We start from the raw sequence: 23325 nt of genomic DNA, 5'->3' as shown, positions 1-23325 counted from the left end.
ATGTAGAAACATACCCCTGGGGTCAGCCACTTGGTCGCTGGCGTGTGCGAACGCTTACCAACAGCAGGGGTTAGACAATAGGACAACAGCACCTCACCAAGGATGCGCCGAGCGTGGGAGCCTAGACTGCAGCTGTCGCAGGCCTGAGGCAGAGCAGAGCACCGTAGTGGAGGAACCCGGATCCCTCAAGTAATTCTCCATCCACTCCAAGGCGGGTAAAAGAGAATTGTAACTGAACACTAACTGGCTATATTTTTCTGAATGAAAATTCTGAATGTAGGGACACTTGGGTGGCTCAGTGGGTCAAGCATCTGCCTTGGGCTCAGACCATGATCTCAGGGTCCTGGGATTGCTCAGTGGGGCTCTGCTTCTCTCTCTGCTCCTCTCCTTCCACTGCTCATGAGCACACGAGCAAGAACTCTCTCTCTCTCTCAAGTAAACAAATAAAATCTAAAAAAAGTCTGAATGTAGGCAGTTCTAGGGCTGGTTCTGCAGCTGAATGACATCATCATGGACTTGAGCTCGTTTGATTCCTCTTCTTCACCTGCACAGTCGGTTTGACTTTTTGTCCTTTGGCTTGTTACCTCATGAGCTCAAGATGGCTGCTATATTCCAGCATTCCATCTTAATTCAAAAGTAGGAAGCAGAGGGTAAAAAGTTTTCTTCTCAAGATTCCCCTTTAACCTAAGTATTGAGAAGCTTCCCAGGAAATATCCCTTTATCTCTCACCAGCCAGAAATGGGTCACATGGCTGTGGGTCATTTCTAGAAAGGTTGGGAAAGCAATGTTTGCAGCCTCTGGGGAGGGAAATGGCTTTGGATTGCTAACTCTAGTGAATGCCTCAGGTCCCAAGAGAAGGCATCATGCTGTAGAAAGAGGAACTAGGAGCCACAGCCTGTATGTGACCTGCCCTTGTCACTTAGTCTCTCCGAACCTACAACCTTCTCGCCATGGTGAAGAATTGGATTCATTAGATGGTCTCTTTCTGCTACAACACTTCTGATTTTATTAAAACAACTCGAGGGTGTTGAATGAGCTGTCTAGGTAGGGGTAATGTAATTAATTTAATGAAAGCCATTTGGTAAAGAACAGCTGGGCTCTTCTCCTTCCTGTGGTCGGGGACATTTGTCAGCTGGATAGACTCTCCTGCCTGCAGGTTTTGATGGAAGTTTAATGAGACCAACACCTTGGTGTCCTTGGTCTCTGAATGTCTCTGTTCCCAGTAAGAGTGTCAGACCTTGTGTGTGTGCTATGCCAAAGGGACCTCTCTTGGCTGTAGCTGACCTCAGCCTGCCCAAGCCGGGTCAGCGGAGGAGAGGAGATTGCCTCCCCCCCCCCCCCCGCAACCCCCCCTCCCCCCCACACAGGCCCTTGAACATCTTCCCCTCCTACCTGGCATTCGTCACTCTCTCGAGTTTGGGTTTACCCAACTCTGGCCCAGGTGTGGGTTTTGTCTACGTCCTTTCCAAAGCCCTTCACATCTCCACAGTTGCAAGTAACCAGGTCCACCAGGGGAAGAGAGATACAAAGGGGCGTTATGTGGTCACAGGGGATCCGATGGAACCAGGCGCAGGCAGTGCGGCCAGGTCCCTACGAGGGATGGGGACAGGGAGAAACCCCAACAGCACGTGGGCACATCCCATCTCCTGCTTTCCTCCCCTCCCTCTGTAGTTAGGAATACGGATTGAACTGGGCGCCTCACAGTTCCCAAGTAGGCTCATCCTCAGTTCAAGCACCAGCAAGATCGACAGGCATCTCTGCATCTTAAATTAAATTCCCAGGAGGGAGAATATGATGGCTCAGCTTGGGTAAGGTGTGCACCCTGGTCTAGCCACTACGGCAGCAGTAGGGGGTTGCTCAGGGAAGAGAGTCATCACAGCACAAGCCTGCACACAGGAGTTTCTCCTGTAAGAGAGGCGCATACGCCTTACAGAAGGGAGAGTGTGCCCTGGGCAAGTACTCCAAGGGCTGGTGTTTTGTCGTTGATTTTCATTTTTAATGAGGAAGTGGACCTAGGGACCCTGGGGTCCCAGGATCGAGTCCCACACTGGGATCCCTGCATGGAGCCTGCTTCTCCCTCTGCCTGTGTCTCTGCCTCTCATGAATAAATAAATAAAATCTTTTTAAAAAAAGGAAAAAAGAAATCTACAGTACAGACACTAGAGCTGACCCAGGTGGTTCTGGAATCACTTCCCTGACTACCAATCTGTATAGATTCTCCACTCTCCTTCCTTCCAACTCCAGCCCCTCAAAACCCTGGCCTCAGGGACGCAGGGAGAAACCAACCAGGCTCCAACGAACCAGCCGCTGCCCAAGACAGGGTCAGGTGATGTGTAAATGAATGAGAGATATTAAATGAATACAGGAATCTGTGTTTCAATAAAACTTTATTTGGCCCGTCCTGATCAAGTTTAATAGATCTTCTTAAAACGTGAGTAGTTATAACAATTCCTCTATAATAACAGTTATATATGAATTCCTGGTTAAGGTCAGCAGCTTGTTCCTTTACCAAAAAAAGTAAAGCCGCCCTCTGAGGACAAATGGCATGTGAGGAGTGGTGTATATTTCCTTTTCTTAAAAAAAAAAAAAGAAAGAAAGAAAGAAAAAAAGAAATCCAAACACTTCGTATTTACATATTTTCCATTTAAAAATTGGTCAGTGTGATTAATTCTGTTTTTAAATATAAGTTTCTAACGTATTGCAGGTTTCAATGTACAACTCCTAGTTAGCGGATAGGTTTCAGGTGCTGTTGAGGGTGGGTGAGCACAGCCCAAGGCCAACGCTGGGAGTCCTCTGCTTATGGACTGGCTAGACCTCCCGAAGGTATCCTAGGGGTGCAGGGGGGAGCAGACTACCAGTGGCAGGACTGGCACAGCCTTCCAGAGATGGACTATGCTTCCGTGAGGGCCTGCCGTGGCCATCCACCAGCTTCCCAGGCTCTGGGTGTGAGTATACCTCCCAGGGTGCATGCTCTGAGCTCATCTTGGCCTGAGCCAGGGGGGCATGGCTGCTTTGACAGTGTCTTGGGGTCTCTGTCTTGGGGTCTCTATGCTGCTGCCTGACCCGTGAAGTCTTTGACCCGTGAGGACCCTGCCTTTCGCATCTTCCTACCTTTCTGGGTTACTTGCCTGCAAGGCCACTTGCTTTCAATGCATTTCTTCAGGGCCTGCTCTTTGCCAGGGCTAAGCAGATGATCAAAGTCAAGGTAAGTATTAACGAAGCATGATGGTCCCGTGTGAAATTTTCTCTCCTAACACATTTGCTCCATGGCAGGCACCTCATGGCCCTGCTTACTCCAAATGAGTAATTCACGCCGAGAACATTAGTTCCCGAGGTAGGCTGGGAGAGGAGTTCTGCACGTCTGCGGGTGGGCTCTGTGTGTGTGGCTGGGTGTGGGGCTGCAGGCATTACTAGAACTGCTGTTCTCAAACACTGCTGTGTAGGGCATCCCCTGGGGGAACTGGGGCTGAAAGCCTGCATCCGTGCATGTGTCAGGAAAGTGCATAAGGAGTTCTGGAGGAGGTGTGTGCACAGGTCCGGAAGAGGAGTTCTTGTACCCACAGCCCCCCAAACCGGTCTGACTTGAAACAGGGTTTTCAGACCACATGGGGGTGAAGCAAATACAAGGGTGCTGGGGAGGGGAATATTTAAGCACTTAAGGAACCAGAAAATAGATGGTTGGCCTCGAGGGTAAAACTGGCTTCCTATCCCATTTTGGAATACAAGAAACTTTGCTCTGAATAAAAGATGGAACAGCTCAGATGGTAATGGGCAGGGAAGAAACATCTTGGACCAAATTTTCTTGGACTGGAAAGCCACAGTGAGCCCAGCAGAGGAAGACATTTTAGAGCAGACAGACACTGGCCTGTGAGCTGGGGCTACAGGGTTCGCCTGAGGGTAAGTACATTACTTGGCTCGTCTTGGCCTCACTGTCCTTCTGCTGGGGGGGGGGGGGGGGGCTGCTCAGACCAGATGGCTTCGACACTGGGTCAGCAAGACCCACCTGCACCCGGCCAGGGGGTAGGGCTGGCAGGCTGCTGTCTAAGACACTGTTCTTCCCCACAGGCTGCCGCTTATAAAACCCAAGGGCCCCCTCTTCTCTGGCAAAGTGATCAACCCCCAAACTAGGCTCCTGTCCAAACCTGCTCCCAGAGGTTAAAGGCTAATTATTAAGGCAGTTTAAGAAATGGAACTTCTTCTCTCTCCTCGGATCCTTCCTGTGTTCTGCTAACCCCAAGGCAGCAAGCAGAGAGGGGTGGAAGGGGTGGTGGAGGTGCCGGGGCGGGGGTGGGGGGTGGGGGCCCTTCCTGCCAGGCCCAGCTTTCCCCGGGGCCTCCCCGGGCCACAGCTCCCCCTCTCCCTCACCACCTTTCTTTGGAGAAGGCCTCGGTCTGCACCAGGTCGCCGGGGTGCTCGGGGATGCACGCGCCGTTCAGGTCACCCAGCTTGCTGTCCGGCAGGTCCTCCGGCTTGGTGCAGAGCTTCAGGGCGCGGGAGATGAACACGTCCAGGTCGAACTGGGGGCTGGCGCCGTCCACCGGGGCTGCGCGGCTGGGCGGGGAGGCCGCGGGGCGGCGCTCGGGGCTGCCGGGGGGCGGGCTGGCAGGCTCGGGGCCGCCCCGCGTGCTCTGCACCCACTGCGCGATCTCCAGGAAGAGGCTGGCCGGCTCGTCCTCGCGCGGCCCAGGGTCCGCGGCCACCCTGGCGCTGGGGGGCGGCCCGGCCGCCTGCTTCCAGTGCGACAGGTCCAGGATGAGCTTGGGCTCCGAGTAGTGGTGTGGCTTGCTGTCGCGCCACAGCAGCTTGTCCAGGTAGGAGGGCGAGCCCACCTTGTAGTCGCAGGAGCGCCCGCAGTCGGCCTCGAAGGCGCGCTCCATGGACGAGGGCGAGCGCTCCAGGAAGCGCTCGGAGCTGCCCTGCGAGTCCTTGCGCGGGTCCACCTGCACGTCCTCCGCCAGCGCAGCCGAGCCCGCGCGGGGGTCGCGCTGCACCTCGCTGGCGTCCTGGCAGCGGTCCGGCCGCCAGTCCAGGTCGGATGACAGGCTCACGGGGTACCTATGGACAGAGGGGTGATTGGAGCCCCTGACTGGACCCCCGGGTGAGCTGGCTTCCGGGGCGGGCACGCCCCTGGTCCCTGCCTGCCCCCTCAGACTGCCTTTCCATTCCTTCCCAGCTGCTCAGGTCCTGGGACCCCTGCTTCCCAAGGGGGTTGGGTAATGGGGGTATTTTTCTTGGCTTAACCCTTGTAGTTATGCTGTAGTCATTCAACACCCTACAGCTACTGCTTCAACACCTTCCTGTGTGCCAGACACTGACACTCCAGACACAGCAGTGAACAAAACAACAAATCCCCTGTCCTCATGGAACCTCCTTTCAAGGGGATCCACCTATGCAGTACTCCTCAAACTCTGACATGCACACACATCGCCCACCACCCTTGTTAAATTGAGGCTCTTGATCCAGGAACTCCAAGAGGGGGCCTGAGAGTCTGTGGTTCTAACAAGGTCCCAGGTGAGGCTGATGCTGCTGGTCCAGGGACCACGCTTCAAGCAGCAGGGCCCTAATAAGTGCCTCTCAGCCCTGGCTCAGACTAGAGTCCTCCCACACCCTCAATTTGGATTTGTAGGTCTAGACTGAGGTTTTGTATCAGCGTGGTTTGAATATACCCCAGGTGATGCAAAGATGAGCCAGGGCTCAGAACTCTTGCCCTAGTGGACCTGGTGGGATGCCCCCAGCACCCTGCATCAGTGCAGTGCAGGTGGGGTCTGCGGAAAGATTACAGACACCCTCAGGAGAGGCCAAAGATCCTTGGAACTCTGCCTCCTGTCAGCTGCCCTGCAGCCACAGAGAGCAGTCAGCTACCCAAGAGCAAATGAAGGGCAGGCCAGGTGTGCAGGCTGCAGCTCGAGCTGGGCCTCCTCCTCCAGGTGCAGGGTGTTCTCTGCAGAACCATGTGGAGGGAGGCAGGGAGCACAGGGGAGGGGGAAGCCAGCAGCCAGCTGCTCATGGTATAGGGTACCTAGTGCTCACACAGGAAAACTAACACACCAAGGACGGGCAGGTTTGGCTGTGAGAGGGCAGGCACACAGCAGCAGTCTACACCATGTGGTTTGTGAGGCACAGCAAAGGGCCAAGACTGCCCGCGCTCTCTCCAAGTGACATCAGGAGGGCAGGAATCACCCCCAGAGGTGAAAACTGTTTCATACCATGAGGGTCCTTGAGATTACAGAAACTTCTAGGAGGAAGAACCTGTGAAGACCCTTAATCCTTGGCTGCTACACACCAGGGGCCAAATGCTGGTTCTCTGAGGTCCTCACAGAGACTCTGTGGAGTTAGTCTATCACGCTGCCTTACAGATGAGGACACTGCTGTTCAAAGGCTAAGCCATTTGCACAAAGCAGGAAGGCCTGTAGGGAGGAGCCTGCCATTGACTGACCATCTCCTGCATGCAGGTGTGATGGGAAAGTCAGGAACAGAGCTGTGTCAGGTTGAGAATTGGTCAGAGTTGGTCAGCAGTGGCCAAAGAAACCCTGTGATAGTTTTCTTGGCACCAACCCTGCACCACAGTCATGAGAAGCGTGGCATGGGCCTCTCTGGGCCAGTGCTCTGTGTCCTCAAATGCTATGGAGTGGAGGAGGCCGAGCTGCAGGGACTACAGTCTAAGGCGGGAAAAGCATAGGGGTGGCAGAAGAAAGAGTCTTCATTAATCTCTATCTGCTGGCAACTCTTGATGAAACAATTGACAACTACAAACCAACAAACCTCTCCAAAAATAGCAATGTTGCCCTGGCCCTCCCTCAGTGCCTCCTTCATCTGAAACACATCATCTGTCAAATGACTGAAAAGGAGAACTTGCTCATCTGTCACTTACATAACTAGTTGTCACCTTCTCACAACAGTGGAGCTCCCACATAGGGCCCCTCCAAGTCCTAGCTGCTAAGCCCCTGACTTCTATTTCTAAACTGAGCAGCTCTTGGCTCTCCCTCCCAGGATTAGCAGATAGTGACACCCAAATGTTTCGTTGCCTGATTGCAACGTCAGAGCAGGAAGGGTCCTGAGAAACCAACATGCCTACAGAGATTGTTAAAAAAATGTGTGTTCTATCCAATCCTGAGTCACTAGTAGTGACTTCCGGGCACACAGTGTTGAGAAGGATTGGAGGCCAAGCCCCGTGTGGCAGGCAAGAGTCCTGTGACTGCTCCACAGTGTCTGACATAGACACAGATCAAGGAGGCCCCACCCGAGGCAGGCATCAGCTGTGTGGCAAGACACCAGTGTCTCCCCTCTCTGGGTTGTGGCTTCGTCGTGTGTCACTGGGCAGTAATAATAATGGCACCCCCTTAACGGCACTCTTGGGAGGTGCCAACGATGTGGACCATGCAGAAGTGTTGTGCAGTAATCAATGTTGCATTGTCTCCTTGCTGTGCACTGGCCCAGTCTGCTTCTCTAAGGCAGAGTCCCAGTCTGCTAGAAGTGAGTTCCAGTGATGGGAACTCCTTAAGTGTTGCTGAACATTGTATTGAGCCCTGGCTCTAGTACACTCAGGCAGAGGGAAGAGGAGTGGTGTCTGTGTTACACAAAGGAAGGCCCCGGACCCACACATGCTCATTTGCCAGGAGTTCCTGGGGGCAGGAGAGAAAGGCAGTAAACTAATGGGGGAAAGCATCCCATAGGCTTTAGAGCTTGGGAGGCAGAGGGAAAGGTCAGGGAGGACCAAAGGCAAGACAGACATGGAAGGATGAGAACGTGGATTCTAGACTCCAGGGCTGGAGGCCCCTGGAACTGTACCTGTCCCAGTTGGAGAGCTGGCTCTGGTTGGCGGCCATCAGCAGGATGTCATCGATCTCATCTTCAATGCGGAAGGGGTGCTGCGAGGTGGGCTCATCCTCAGGGCACGAGTATGGGCTCATGTAGGGATGCTGCAGCCCCATCTCTGCTGTTAGGCGATCCATGGGGTTGAAGGTCAGGATCTTCTCTAGAAAGTCTATGGCTGCAAAACAAGACATGAAGGTCATTCATTGCCCTGCCTTGCAGAGAATGAGTCCTCAGCATGGTGACAGTTTTTTGTACTTTCCCGTTTGTAAAAAGGTTTTTGGCCATCTTCCTCCCTCGTGATCCTCACCACCATCCAGGGATGAATTCAGAGTAGATACTGCCTGTGGCTTCCAGGTGCCAGCAGTGATGAGCCTCTGAGAGAGAGGTCACAGAGAAGGTGAGGCTGGTGGGACAGGGCCTGACAGCGTGGAGCTCCTGAGTCCAGCCTTCCCACCATATGCTGTTTGCGCCTGGAGGTTTGACAAACAAGGCCAGGTGGGCTTGATACTAAGATACTTAGCCACCATGCTGAAGCCCTCCCAGGGACTAGGGTCTAGATCCAGGGAAAGTCCTAGGCAGCCGGAACCCGGGGACAGGAGGGGACACTGAGAAGCCTTGTTTGGTGGCTGGTTGCCAAGCAGCATGAAAGTATATCAAGATTTTGGCAGCACGTCGGGTGATGTGGGTGCACACTGGCCACACATCATCTCTGCATGCAGGATGGTGTCCTTCCTCCCAAGCAGGGGCAGGGGCAGGGGCAGGGACGGCTGTCTGCTTATGGGCTCTGCCCTGGGTCATCTCAGGGCAGCTCTGGACTGGAGGTTTATATTACCTCTCAGTGCTGGAGGCTCCATTTAAATCATGGCTTGGCTCATGCTGTTACCGGCCACATGGCAAGGGAGGAATGCCACTGAGCTCAGGAGCCTCAGCCAGCACCACGACCCTGCCCCTGACACCGGCCCCGGGTCTCTCTGCAGGAAAATCCATCAATGATTCAGGTAAGTGATGGATTCAGAAGGTCACTGGACTCCCAGGAGGACGTGGTAAGGCTCCATATGCCTAGACCGAAAGATCAAGAAAGGGGCAGTGACTCAGAGGCTGCCTCTGGGCCAGGGCTGCACACCTGCAGGAGCCCCACAGATCACCGGGCTGGAGAGAGCCGGGCTCTCGGGCGTGCGGCCCTGCTCTGGTGCTGCTGGGCTCCAGGCTGGCCAAGTCTCCCCCACGGGGCTACGCCCTCCCCGGCCGACCTAGCACCCTGGACCTTCTGACCAGGACGGGAGAGGACCGCGCCCTCCGCATAGGCAGGCATCATCAGCGCGATCATTATCATTTAAGAAGCCCCAGCAAACCCTGAAGTCGGGAAGTGCCAACCCAAAGTCCGCTCCCACCGACTAGTAAAAATGAGTCTCTTCTTTCCTCTCCCTGGCAGCTGGCCTTGGCAGGTGCCCAGACGCATCTGGATGCCCGAACATCAGCACATCCCTTCTGACACCTAAGTCTGCCCCCTCCACCTTCCCTGCCAGCCTCGCTCCACTCACTGCGTTCCCCCAAGGCAGCATGTTCTCTCTTCCCTGTGGCTGTGCAAGCTCCTTCGCCGGCACCCCCGGCCTGCACCTCCTAGCCTCCCCTGCAGTTCAGTGAGGCTGTGTGACTGGGCCCCGTGGGGGGGGGGGCATGATGTGTGCACTGCACCCCCAGGCCGGACACATAAAAATGTCCTGCAGGAGTCTCTGCGCTGTCTCCCCCTGGCTTCAGCTGGACATTGGTACCAGGGGACAGCGGTGTGTTGAGGTTGGCAGATACTGGGCCCTGGGGCGCCCAGGCTCCCCCGGTCTGTGCGGACTTGAGGTGAGCCCTGTGCATGCTGTGAGCAGGGTCCCCCTGAAGGTTCCACAGGGAGAACCACAGCACGAGCTTTGTTCTTCCTCAGTGTGGAGACCAGCTGCCACTGCCATCCCCCACCTCCCCTTTTCTGGGCCCTGGCTCCCCACATGTTCTGAAGGCACGCTGAACTCCAAACGGGACTTCTCAGATCCCTCGGGGTTCTGGAAGGATTCTCAGAGGCATCTCTGGAGATTGGGAGGCAGGGGGCTGGGCCCTGAGGCCTACAATCCTGCATCACCCAGAGAAATCCTGTTACTCATTTCCAGTTTTCCTCATCGGATTTGTCACTTGTGATACATTTACTTCTCAGAGTAAATGGAGTTCGGAACTCACACTTTGACCTGATGGTCCCGGGGCCCATCTTCATTCTCCTGCCATCCTCCTGCTGGGGGACCACAGCGTCATCCAGGCTGCCCTTCGAGCTCTGGGGGCTACAGCCAGAGACACACCCGGCCTTGAAGGTACAGCAAGGGAGGGGCCTCAGGCCAGCAGCTGGTGCCCCTGATAGGGGATTGGCGCCCTTTTCCCCACCTGTACTTTATTCTGGTGACCCCTCATTCTCCTAAAGCCAGGGGTGACCTTTTGTCAAGGCCAACTTTCCAAGGCCAGAGGCAGGCGAGAGAATTTTGGTTGGGGGTGAGTTTTGGCTCATTGGGAGGTGGAGCAAGCCTGGTGCTAGTGAACCCCTGTCCAGCTATCGGGTGGAGCCCAAACTCATCGGCTCTCAGCCCTTCTTGCCTCTGCAGCCTCACTTCCTGCCACCAGGTCTGTGACTCGTCTGGCTGACCCAGGCCCTCACCCTATGCCCCCAGCCAGCTGCTCTGTCCCTCTCAGTGTGCGTGATTCCCTTCCTCTCCCCAAATACCCAGAGCTCTCACTGGCCCCTTAGGACGTGTTCCTTAGACTTTTTCCCACCTCTGGCAGGTGTTCCCTGTCTTCCCAGCGAGAGCACCACTCGTGTCTCTAACTTCCAGCCCTAGCACTGTGGTGGCTTCATACATGTTGGAGGATCCTGCGGACAATGGTGAGGAGCTGAGACAAAGCCTAGCACTCTGAGCCTTGAGTCACCAAGGGGCTGCTGCATGTGTGTGCTGTTGCCTGGGGGAGGGGACATGGGTGACACATCTCTGATCCAGAATTTCTGAGAGGCAGATGCACCTCTCATCTCGTGGAGGGATTTCTACAGGGCCCTAGGACTCAAGTGTAGTAGGGCTGAGTCTTAATTTGTGGTGAAGGAAATGATCCCTCCTTTCCTTTAATGAAGAGAAAACTGAGGCTGTTATGACTGAGTGGGGGATCATGGCCAAGGACATTGTTAAAGACACTTCTAGTCTCTCTTGGTTTCCTGATGGTTCCATTCATAACAGTGGACACGAAGTGGCATGGAGTAAACACCCACTTCACAGCTTCCACTGCAGCGAGCTGGGGCCGTGGACCAAGTTCTGGCCCACAGAACCTGAGTGGAGGTGAGGTGTACAATTGTGCTTCATGCCCTTAAGGACAAAAGGACCTCCCCTCCTTCTCCCCCTTCCTCCAGGGTTTAGAGGTGATACCCTAAGAGGGCAGGCCCTGGACTGTCTGCTTTGTGATTATTATATAAGAGAGAAATAAACTTTTTTTTTAAAAAAAATAAGAAATAAATCATATTTAAGCCATTGAGAATTTGGGTCTCTCTTACAATTGGCTGAAACTGTAGCCTACCTAATATAGGTAGGGGTCTCCTAAGGAAGCCTCTGGCAGGCATGAGGCACAGTGATAATGTTGACATTCTTTAAAAAGATTTTATTCATTTATTTGAGAGAGAGACATAAAGAATAAGAGCAGGGGTGGGGCAAGCAGGCTCCCTGCTGAGCTCTGGGCTCGATCCAGGACCCTGAGCTCATGACCTGAGCCCAAGGCAAACACCTCACAGACTGAGCCCCCAGGCACCCCAATGTTAACATCTAAGATGATGGAGCCCAGGGTTTACACATTCTACTTTACTGACCTGTAATGCTGACCCCGTATAACATGGATTGCTGTGCCCATTTTACAGTTAAGGGAACTGAGGTGAGAGGTTAGAAACCTTACTCAAGGCCCAACAGCTACTGCCTGATGGACCAGGGAATTGAGTCTGGGTCTCAAGATCATAAAACTCGTGTTCTCTGCAACCACATCATCAAGAGGAGCAAGGAGAGAAAGATGAAGGAGGAGAGGGAGGAAGGCAAGGGAAAGACAACAAGGAAAAGGAAGCAAAGATGGGGAGTCTATGGAGGGCCACCAGTGGCTGCCTTGAGGGCTGCCTGAAGGCTCAACCCAGGGCCCAGGGACACTGTGTCTGGACGTAGTCAGGCAGATCCCGCCACACTGGAGTGGCCCTGGCCTCGTGTGTTTTCTCTGCGTCCTTCGGGAAGGGGACCACCTGCCCAGAGCCCCAGGTGAGGCCAGAGCGCAGCCTCCTGGGTGCTGGCTGGGCTGTCAGGTGGAGGTACCTTCACTGTTCACTTCGGGGAGCAGCTTGCGCAGTGGCCGTTTCACTTCCCAGGTGCTGCTGATGAAGGACGGCATCACCCTGAGCAGCTCGTCTTTGTCCTCCTCCCGGATCACAGGGATGGTCTCTAGGATCAGCTGCATCTGCTCCAGCTCGTGAGCCCCTGCAGAGCCAAACACCAGCCAGGTAAGTGTGTGGCCCATGCGCTGGGGCAGTGGGCAGCCCGGGAGGGGCAGCGCGGGGGTGGGCACACTGGGCCCCGGGCCGGGGACCTGGGTTCTGCTCTTCACTCTGCCACTGACTTGCTGTGCGAGTGTAGGCAGGGCGCTGGCCAACTCTGGGGCTTGGTGGGTCGAATGTCTTTGCCTCTGCGATGCTCGAGTCTGACACACATGGAGTCAGCCAGACCACGGGGACAGGGACACCTGGGCGCAAGGCTTCCCCCCCCTGCCTTCCCACATTCGTCCCTGCGTGTCCTCTAGCAGGTCGGGAAAGGAAGTGATTTTGAGGCCAGGGCCGAGCCTCACCTGCTGTTTCCAATCAGGAGGACCCAAATGAGGAGGCGGACAGTCAGAAATAACAAACTGGCTTTGGAATGCATCTTGTGCTCCTTCGGGCAGAGGGAGGAAGACAGGCTGTGCCAGGTGTGGGGGAGAAGAGTTTGGGACAGGACAGACTCAGGCATTCATTCAGTCCTCTGCTCCCTCACTCCTTCGCCAAGTAATGACTTACTGAGCACCTTCTGCATGCCAGGCATCGGGCTGGGTGCTGGTCTGTAAGCAGCTCAGTCCATGAGTCTCAGGAAGGCAACTCCCCTTTGCCACCCGAGCACTGAGGCTGGACCAGTGCTGCAGCACGGCGATGTGCTCGGGCCTCTCCTTGCTGTCCTCCCACCTTCAGGCTCTTCTTTCTCCCACTGCTTCCACTTCCCTCTGTGCTTGAGTAGCCTTCCCACTTACCTCTCCCAGTTTAAACCCTTAACCAAGACTTTCTATCTTCGAGAAGTCCCCAAATTCATCTGGCTGCTCAGAGTGCCCTGCCCTTACCACGGATTCCTATGGGATTCCGGCCTGCCCTCGGTGGTGCTCTTCTGTGTTCCCCATGATTTCGGGTGTAGCACTGAGCATATGTGAATGCTGGGATTCTGCCCCAGGAGTGCCTGCAGCTCAGGCCCCATCATGAGGAGGTCCCTCTGGCCTCCCCCGTGGGGAATCATGGAGGGTCGATTCGGGGACCGTGGGAGCCCCTTGTCAGGTCCCCTCTCCAGACGAACACTCCACACTGACTGCTCACAGTGGCAGGGAGAGAGGACGACGGGGCTGAGAATGGAGGATGGATGGTCCAGCAGTCCATCTCAGGTGTTTGAATATGTCATTACTTGATTCTGAAAGTTCCGCCCTCAAGAGGTTAAGGTGCCTCCAAGTAGGTGCATAAAGCCATAAAGGTCATTTTAAAGAGAAAGGATAGGATGTTTGGTGATTGGCATGGGTTTGGTTTGTTCGATTGGTTGGTTGCTGCAGTGAGCTCCCTCCCTTCTTACAGAACGACGGCAGAGGAGAAGGAAGATGGCACGGTTAGGGACTCACCAGCAAAGAGCATTCTGCCCGTGAGCATCTCGGCCAGGATGCAGCCGGCGGCCCACATGTCGATGGCTTTGGTGTAGTTGTTAGGGGACAGGAGCAGGCGGGGTGAGCGGTACCACTTAGTTACCAGCCCTTCCGACAGATAACCCTGGAAGACAAAACCCCAGGTTCCGGTGGTCAGCCACGTGCAGGTACCCTTTCTCCCAGGTGCCTTCTTATTTCTCTCCACCCAGAGATAGCTCCCCGTCCTTCCCTGAGGCTCAGGGATTCTCCTCTGTGGTAGGGAGGCCAGATACCAACATTCTGGGAGGAAGACTGTCTCACCCCAACTGGATGTAACCATGCACAACAAATGTGCCCTCACCCAGTCAGAGGCTGGATACAGAGGAGCCAAAATCAAGTGCATTACCACCATCAACAGAGTAGTGATGAGAACCTGGGCTTTCACTGACCGAGGGGTCAGTCTCAGCAACAGCTGTACATTTGAAATCGAGCCAGTTGCTTTGGTGCTGAGGACTCAATTTAATGTGACGACTGCCAGAGACGCCAAGCCCCTGCTAAAAATGGACAAGGCCAGCTTGGTAAGGGGTGCGGGTGAAGGGTATGGCAACAGCCCTGCGCAGCCCAGTGGGTGCAGTGTCGGCTGGCCCAGAGGGCTCAGGGAGCTCCACCTGTCCTGGATTGTGGGGCGATCGGCATCCTAGCTGATTTCAGCCCCTGCTCAGGGATCTATGGCCTGGGGTGGAATCCCGACAAGCTTTGGTGGTGATGGAAGCATTTAGCACAGAATGGAAAATACAGGCAGGCCAGCTGGTGACTGTTCTCTACATAATCAAGAGCGTGAGTCCAACAGTATAACCTGGGGGGTATCCACTTGGGTTCCTTGGAACTGTCTCTCTAGATTGAGAAGGTAGACCTGGTTGGAGGGTCAAGAGGGGACAATTCAGAGGGAGGGCATCCAGTGTCATATTCCAGATATGGTCCAGACACCAGCTGATGTAACTCCCCATTTGGCATCTGAAGTAAACACAGACCCAGGCTTAAGCAGATGACACGTTAAGAAGCCCAAATACCCAGGAGTTTTTGATCCATTGATCCAAAATCCCTTTCTTTGTTCAGCAAGGATTTATTAAGTGTTTCAAACCTTCTGAGAGCCCTGTGGTATGAAAGCAGTTCCCTCTCCTCTCTGGTACGTGTTTCTTCAGAGTAGGGCCTCACACTGGTGGAGGGAAGGGGGAAAGAGGAGGTGACCACAGCATATGCATTCCTGGCCTCAATGCTCCAACCCTACGAACTCCTATAGACTCCCTGATTTATTTTCAGGTCAGGGGCTGAGGTTGTCAGAGGAAGACACAAGCAGAGTCACACAGAGGGAGGCGAGAGGAGGGGAGGTGCTCTGATGGGAGTGAGCTGTCACCGGATGGCACTTCCTGTCATTAGTGCCTGCCTGCCTGCAGCATCTAGAACTGAAGTGGGGACACAGCGGCCCTCCTTCTCAAACACCTGTCTTGAAAGTAAAAGAAAGATATTTGCATGGATGAGGCTGCCCTGGGCCAGGTCACAATGTTGGCTGAGAAAGTTCACCGTAGCTCTTCCTTCCTCTAGAGTGAAAGCCCAGCACCAGCCGCTTCCCTATGGTCACTTGCCCCTCAAGCCCTTTTGAACACAGAGGACACACTGATGTGTTTCAGAAGCCACTGGGCAGAGGAAAACGTGGGAAGCTGCAGTGTCCCCTGGCAGGCTCCAGAGCCAGAGGAGCCTGGGGAAGTGGGGAGGGGACAGCTGTGGGATGGGGGTGGTGGCAGGGGTCCTGCCCTCAGCCCCAGGCATTCAAGCAGAAGATGCTCTGGGGCTTACAGCATGATCCTGGTGATCTGAGTTCAAGAAAGTTTCAGTGGATCCTGAGAGTCTTCTTTAGCAAATCAAGATCCTTTTGGACACCTCCCTTTTTGCTTTCCTCTTCCAACTCCCAGGTATATAACCTGTCTGTATCCCTTGACTATATTTCCTACCACTAAGTTGAGAATTCTTCTTATTTAAGCTGGAAAGCTAAACTACTTGTCTAAAGAATGCTGAAAATATTTAACTCAACTTTGCATTTTAAAATCTAGTTTTTTAAAAAAAATAAATAAAATCTAGTTTTTTTGGGGGGGAAGGGCAAGATGGCAGAAGAGAAGGGTCCCCAAGTCACCTGTCCCCACCAAATTACCTAGATAACCTTCAAATCATCCTGAAAATCTACGAATTCGGCCTGAGATTTAAAGAGAGACCAGCTGGAATGCTACAGTGAAAAGAGTTCGCGCTTCTATCAAGGTAGGAAGACGGGGAAAAAGAAATAAAGAAACCAAAGGCCTCCAAGGGGGAGGGGCCCGGCCAGGAGCCGGGCTGAGGCTGGGGTGAGTGTCCCCAGGACAGGAGAGCCCCGTCCCGGAGAAGCAGGAGCTGCACCAACCTTCCCGGGTGGAAAGGGCCTCGCAGGGAGTTGGAGCAGGACCCAGGAGGGCGGGGATGCCCTCGGGCTTCCTGGGACACTAACAGACACCTGCGCCCCAGGAGAGCGCCACAGCCACGGCCGAGCTCCTAAAGGCCACAGCCCCGGCGAGCTCCTTAAAGGGCTGCAGCACGCGCCCGGCTGAACCGGGAGCAGCTCGGAGGGGCTCGGGCAGCGGCTCCCGTGGAGGGGACTGCCTGGCCAGGAGCACAAATCCAACAGCGCAGGCCCGAGAGCACAGGGCGCCAGGGACACAGCCCAGGATCCGACCTCCCCCGGGACAGGCAGAGGCCGGGAGGGCCCAGGACAGCAAGGACGCTCCTGCCCCGAGCTGAGCAGATCAGCGGCCCCGCCCCGGAGCATCCAGGCCCTGCAGACCAAGAGCTCCATAGTTACTGCGGAGGCTGAATCCAGGCTCCCGACTGGCCATAGCCACTGCGGTTGTTCCTCCTGGGGCCTCACGGGGTAAACAACCCATGACCTCACAGGGCTCAGTAACAGGAACTACCACTGAGCCTGCACCAGGCAGGGGCAGAGCAGCTCCCCCAAGTGCTAACACCTGAAAATCAGCACAGCAGGCCCCTCCCCCAGAAGACCAGGGACATGAGACGGACCAAGTTCCAGGGGAAGTCAAGGGACTTACAGTCTACAGAATCAGAGGATACTCCCCCGTGTTTTTTTTTTTTTCTTTTTGCTTTCTTTTGATTTCTGATTGCTTCCCCCACCCCCTTTTTTTCACTTTCTTTTTTTTTCTTTTCTATTTTTCTTCTCTTTTTTTCTTCCTTTTTTCTTTTTTTCTTTTTCTCTTTTCTTTCTCTTCCTCTCTCTTTCTCCTTTTCCCAATACAACTTGTTTTTGGCCACTCTGCACTGAGCAAAATGACTAGAAGGAAAACCTCACCTCAAAAGAAAGAATCAGAAACAGCCTCTCTCCCACAGAGATACAAAATCTGGATTACAATTCAATGTCAGAAAGCCAATTCAGAAGCACTATTATACAGCTACTGGTGGCTCTAGAAAAAAGCATAAAGGACTCACGAGACTTCATGACTGCAGAATTTAGATCCAATCAGGCAGAAATTAAAAATCAATGAATGAGATGCAATCCAAACTAGAAGTCCTAACGACGAGGGTTAACGAGGTGGAAGAACGAGTGAGTGACATAGAAGACAAGTTGATGGCAAAGAGGGAAACTGAGGAAAAAAGAGAAAAACAATTAAAAGACCATGAAGACAGATTAAGGGAAATAAATGACAGCCTAAGGAAGAAAAATCTACATTTAATTGGGGTTCCCGAGGGCGCCGAAAGGGACAGAGGGCCAGAATATGTATTTGAACAAATCCTAGCTGAAAACTTTCCCAATCTGGGAAGGGAAACAGGCATTCAGATCCAGGAAATAGAGAGATCCCCCCTAAAATCAATAAAAACCGTTCAACACCTCGACATTTAATAGTGAAGCTTGCAAATTCCAAAGATAAAGAGAAGATCCTTAAAGCAGCAAGAGACAAGAAGTCCCTGACTTTCATGGGGAGGAATATTAGGGTAACAGCAGACCTCTCCACAGAGACCTGGCAGGCCAGAAAGGGCTGGCAGGATATATTCAGGGTCCTAAATGAGAAGAACATGCAACCAAGAATACTTTATCCAGCAAGGCTCTCATTCAAAATGGAAGGAGAGATAAAGAGCTTCCAAGACAGGCAGGAACTGAAAGAATATGTGACCTCCAAACCAGCTCTGCAAGAAATTTTAAGGGGGACTCTTAAAATTCCCCTTTAAGAAGAAGTTCAGTGGAACAATCCACAAAAACAAGGACTAAATAGATATCATGATGACACTAAACTCATATCTGTCAATAGTAACTCTGAACGTGAACGGGCTCAATGACCCCATCAAAAGGCGCAGGGTTTCAGACTGGATAAAAAAGCAGGACCCATCTATTTGCTGTCTACAAGAGACTCATTTTAGACAGAAGGACACCTACAACCTGAAAATAAAAGGTTGGAGAACCATTTACCATTCAAATGGTTCTCAAAAGAAAGCAGGGGTAGCCATCCTTATATCAGATAAACTAAAATTTACCCGAAGACTGTAGTGAGAGACGAAGAGGGACACTATATCATACTTAAAGGATCTATCCAACAAGAGGACTTAACAATCCTCAATATATATGCCCCGAATGTGGGAGCTGCCAAATACTTAAACGAATTATTAACCAAAGTGAAGAAATACTTAGATAATAATACACTTATACTTGGTGACTTCAATCTAGCTCTTTCTACCCTCGATAGGTCTTCTAAACACAACATCTCCAAAGAAACGAGAGCTTTAAATGATACACTGGACCAGATAGATTTCACAGATATCTACAGAACTTTACATCCAAACTCAACTGAATACACATTCTTCTCAAGTGCACATGGAACTTTCTCCAGAATAGACCACATACTGGGTCACAAATCGGGTCTGAACCGATACCAAAAGATTGGGATCGTCCCCTGCATATTCTCAGACCATAACGCCTTGAAATTAGAACTCAATCACAAGAAGAAGTTTGGAAGGACCTCAAACACGTGGAGGTTAAGGACCATCCTGCTAAAAGATAAAAGGGTCAACCAGGAAATTAAGGAAGAATTAAAAAGATTCATGGAAACTAATGAGAATGAAGATACAACCGTTCAAAATCTTTGGGATGCAGCAAAAGCAGTCCTGAGGGGGAAATACATCGCAATACAAGCATCCATTCAAAAACTGGAAAGAACTCAAATACAAAAGCTAACCTTACACATAAAGGAGCTAGAGAAGAAGCAGCAAATCGACCCTACACCCAGCAGAAGAAGAGAGTTAATTAAAATTCGAGCAGAACTCAACGAAATTGAGACCAGAAGAACTGTGGAACAGATCAATAGAACCAGGAGTTGGTTCTTTGAAAGAATTAATAAGATAGATAAACCATTAGCCAACCTTATTAAAAAGAAGAGAGAGAAGACTCAAATTAATAAAATCATGAATGAGAAAGGAGAGATCACTACCAACACCAAGGAAATACAAACGATTTTAAAAACATATTATGAACAGCTCTACGCCAATAAATTAGGCAATCTAGAAGAAATGGACGCATTCCTGGAAAGCCACAAACTACCAAAACTGGAGCAGGAAGAAATAGAAAACCTGAACAGGCCAATAACCAGGGAGGAAATTGAAGCAGTCATCAAAAACCTCCCAAGACACAAGAGTCCAGGGCCAGATGGCTTCCCAGGGAATTCTATCAAACGTTTAAAGAAGAAATCATACCTATTCTACTAAAGCTGTTTGGAAAGATAGAAAGAGATGGAGTACTTCCAAACTCATTCTATGAGGCCAGCATCACCTTAATTCCAAAACCAGACAAAGACCCCACCAAAAAGGAGAATTACAGACCAATATCCCTGATGAACATGGATGCAAAAATTCTCAACAAGATACTAGCCAATAGGATCCAACAACACATTAAGAAAATTATTCACCATGACCAAGTAGGATTTATCCCCGGGACACAAGGCTGGTTCAACACTCGTAAAACAATCAATGTGATTCATCATATCAGCAAGAGAAAAACCAAGAACCATATGATCCTCTCATTAGATGCAGAGAAAGCATTTGACAAAATACAGCATCCATTCCTGATCAAAACTCTTCAGAGTGTAGGGATAGAGGGAACTTTCCTCGACATCTTAAAAGCCATCTACGAAAAGCCCACAGCAAATATCATTCTCAATGGGGAAGCACTGGGAGCCTTTCCCCTAAGATCAGGAACAAGACAGGGATGTCCACTCTCACCACTGCTATTCAACATAGTATTGGAAGTCCTAGCCTCAGCAATCAGACAACAAAAAGACATTAAAGGCATTCAAATTGGCAAAGAAGAAGTCAAACTCTCCCTCTTCGCCGATGACATGATACTCTACATAGAAAACCCAAAAGCCTCCACCCCAAGATTGCTAGAACTCATACAGCAATTTGGTAGCGTGGCAGGATACAAAATCAATGCCCAGAAATCAATGGCATTTCCTATACACTAACAATGAGACTGAAGAAAGAGAAATTAAGGAGTCAATCCCATTTACAATTGCACCCAAAAGCATAAGATACCTAGGAATAAACCTAACCAAAGAGGTAAAGGATCTATACCCTAAAAACTATAGAACACTTCTGAAAGAAATTGAGGAAGACACAAAGAGATGGAAAAATATTCCATGCTCATGGATTGGCAGAATTAATATTGTGAAAATGTCAATGTTACCCAGGGCAATTTACACGTTTAATGCAATCCCTATCAAAATACCATGGACTTTCTTCAGAGAGTTAGAACAAATTATTTTAAGATTTGTGTGGAATCAGAAAAGACCCCGAATAGCCAGGGGAATTTTAAAAAAGAAAACCATATCTGGGGGCATCACAATGCCAGATTTCAGGTTGTACTACAAAGCTGTGGTCATCAAGACAGTGTGGTACTGGCACAAAAACAGACACATAGATCAATGGAACAGAATAGAGAATCCAGAAGTGGACCCTGAACTTTATGGTCAACTAATATTCGATAAAGGAGGAAAGACTATCCACTGGAAGAAAGACAGTCTCTTCAATAAATGGTGCTGGGAAAATTGGACATCCACATGCAGAAGAATGAAACTAGACCACTCTCTTGCACCATACACAAAGATAAACTCAAAATGGATGAAAGATCTAAATGTGAGACAAGATTCCATCAAAATCCTAGAGGAGAACACAGGCAACACCCTTTTTGAACTCGGCCACAGTAACTTCTTGCAAGATACATCCACGAAAGCAAAAGAAACAAAAGCAAAAATGAACTATTGGGACTTCATCAAGATAAGAAGCTTTTGCACAGCAAAGGATACAGTCAACAAAACTCAAAGACAACCTACAGAATGGGAGAAGATATTTGCAAATGACATATCAGATAAAGGGCTAGTTTCCAAGATCTATAAAGAACTTATTAAACTCAACAGCAAAGAAACAAACAATCCAATCATGAAATGGGCAAAAGACATGAAGAGAAATCTCACAGAGGAAGACATAGACATGGCCAACATGCACATGAGAAAATGCTCTGCATCACTTGCCATCAGGGAAATACAAATCAAAACCACAATGAGATACCACCTCACACCAGTGAGAATGGGGAAAATTAACAAGGCAGGAAACAACAAATGTTGGAGAGGATGCGGAGAAAAGGGAACCCTCTTACACTGTTGGTGGGAATGTGAACTGGTGCAGCCACTCTGGAAAACTGTGTGGAGGTTCCTCAAAGAGTTAAAAATAGACCTGCCCTACGACCCAGCAATTGCACTGTTAGGGATTTACCCCAAAGATTCAGATGCAATGAAACGCCGGGACACCTGCACCCCGATGTTTCTAGCAGCCATGTCCACAATAGCCAAACTGTGGAAGGAGCCTCGGTGTCCATCGAAAGATGAATGGATAAAGAAGATGTGGTTTATGTATACAATGGAATATTCCTCAGCCATTAAAAATGACAAATACCCACCATTTGCTTCAACGTGGATGGAACTGGAAGGTATTATGCTGAGTGAAGTAAGTCAATCGGAGAAGGACAAACAGTATGGTCTCATTCATTTGGGGAATATAAAAAATAGTGAAAGAGAATAAAGGGAAAGGAGAAAAAATGTGTGGGAAATAACAGAAAGGGAGACAGAACATGAGAGACTCTAACTGTGGGAAACGAACTAGGGGTGGTGGAAGGGGAGGAGGGTGGGGGTGGGGGTGAATGTGTGACAGGCACTGAGGTGGGCACTGCTGGATGAGCACTGGGTGTTATTCTGTATGTTGACAAATTGAACACCAATAAAAAATAAAGTTATTAAAAATAAAATAAAACAAAACTAAAAAAAAAGAAAGTTTCAGTGGAGTGCATGGGGGCAAAATTCAAATTTTTCTAGAATCTATCTATCATCTATCTATCTATCTATCTATCTATCTATCTATCTATCTATCTAATTTCTTTCTTTAAAGAATCCCCAGGTGGGGATCCCTGGGTGGCTCAGTGGTTTAGCGCCTGCCTTTGGCCCAGGGCACGATGCTGGAGTCCCGGGATCGAGTCCCACGTCGGGCTCCCGGCATGGAGCCTGCTTCTCCCCCCTCCTGTCTCTCTCTCTCTCTCTTTCATGAATCAATCAATAAATAAATCTTTAAAAAAAAAAAAAAGAATCCCCAGGTGTGGACACTCAGTTTTATCAGAGAGGCCCACGGATAAGTAAACATATCGGCTCAACAGCTATCTTTCCAAGGCTTTCCTGCCAGACCTGCAGGGTCAGGACAGTTCCAGTTCCATTTGTTGTGGAGGAGCCTGTCCTCAGTCACCAGCCCGTGTGCCCTTGTGGAGCACTGTCCTGTGAGAATCAACCACGATTCTCCATGGCCACCTCTCAGCACGGAACAGGCAAGCCTGGAACTGCCCTTTCCCGAGGCTCCCTCCCCACCCTGTCCCTGGTGTCCCTCGTAAGAAGCTGATTCTGTGGTGCTCCTGGGAGGCACTGGACAGGATTTCCTGTCTAGACCCTGTCAGGGGGCCTCCGGGCCTCACCCAGCTAGTGCTCCAACCAGCCCTTTTGCTTCCTTTTAGGGTACAGTGCAGCCAAAGGGAGGCTTTGATTTTAAAAGCATCATAGGTTTTTGGGGAATAATCTAGGAGCAGCTGGCCTCTGAGGAGAGTAATTAGGGGCCCCCAACAGATGCAGAGGGAAGGCATAATTAATGCTCTGAGCACCTGCTGTGCAGAGGGACAGGGGTGGAAGTCAGAAGAGCCTTGCTGAAACCCACTCCAGAAGGGTGGGCACCATCCACTGCTCAGAGAGCAAGCCTGGGGGCGCTCCAGGTCTGTGCAGCTTGCTCTGCCTCTGCCCCTAGCTGGATCTCATGTGCTGGAGATGTGAAGGCTGGGGGAGAAGCCATGGTGCAGCAGGGCTTCTACTTCACCCTCCTGACCCCTCAGGGAGATGGGGGGATTAAGTGAGTACACATTCTCCGAACAATAAAAGCCCAGTCAATTGTAGCTGAGTG

General features: G+C 51.2%; 1 protein-coding gene across 6 annotated transcripts in view; it reads right to left on the bottom strand.

Annotated features, from left to right (window-relative positions):
- Positions 1 to 2376: 2376 nt before the first annotated feature.
- The window catches only part of MAPK4 (mitogen-activated protein kinase 4), a 146313-nt gene continuing 125364 nt past the window's right edge, over positions 2377 to 23325 (bottom strand). For 4 of the 6 annotated variants that reach the window (XM_055324293.1, XM_055324294.1, XM_055324297.1 and 1 more), the window contains 4 exons: positions 13759 to 13903; positions 12174 to 12335; positions 7789 to 7990; positions 2377 to 5055 (listed from right to left, as the gene is read on the bottom strand). In XM_055324293.1, coding sequence (XP_055180268.1) covers positions 4362 to 5055; positions 7789 to 7990; positions 12174 to 12335; positions 13759 to 13903 — 1203 coding nt within the window. In that variant the 3' untranslated portion in view covers positions 2377 to 4361. Of the gene's footprint in view, positions 5056 to 7788; positions 7991 to 8686; positions 8875 to 12173; positions 12336 to 13758; positions 13904 to 23325 lie in introns of those variants that run through there. The other 2 variants (XM_055324295.1, XM_055324298.1) reach the window with 2 other exon arrangements.

The sequence above is a fragment of the Nyctereutes procyonoides genome, unplaced genomic scaffold (genome assembly GCF_905146905.1).
Source record: "Nyctereutes procyonoides isolate TBG_1078 unplaced genomic scaffold, NYPRO_anot_genome, whole genome shotgun sequence".
NCBI lineage: Eukaryota > Metazoa > Chordata > Mammalia > Carnivora > Canidae > Nyctereutes > Nyctereutes procyonoides.
This window is presented reverse-complemented; position numbering and strand designations above follow the sequence as displayed.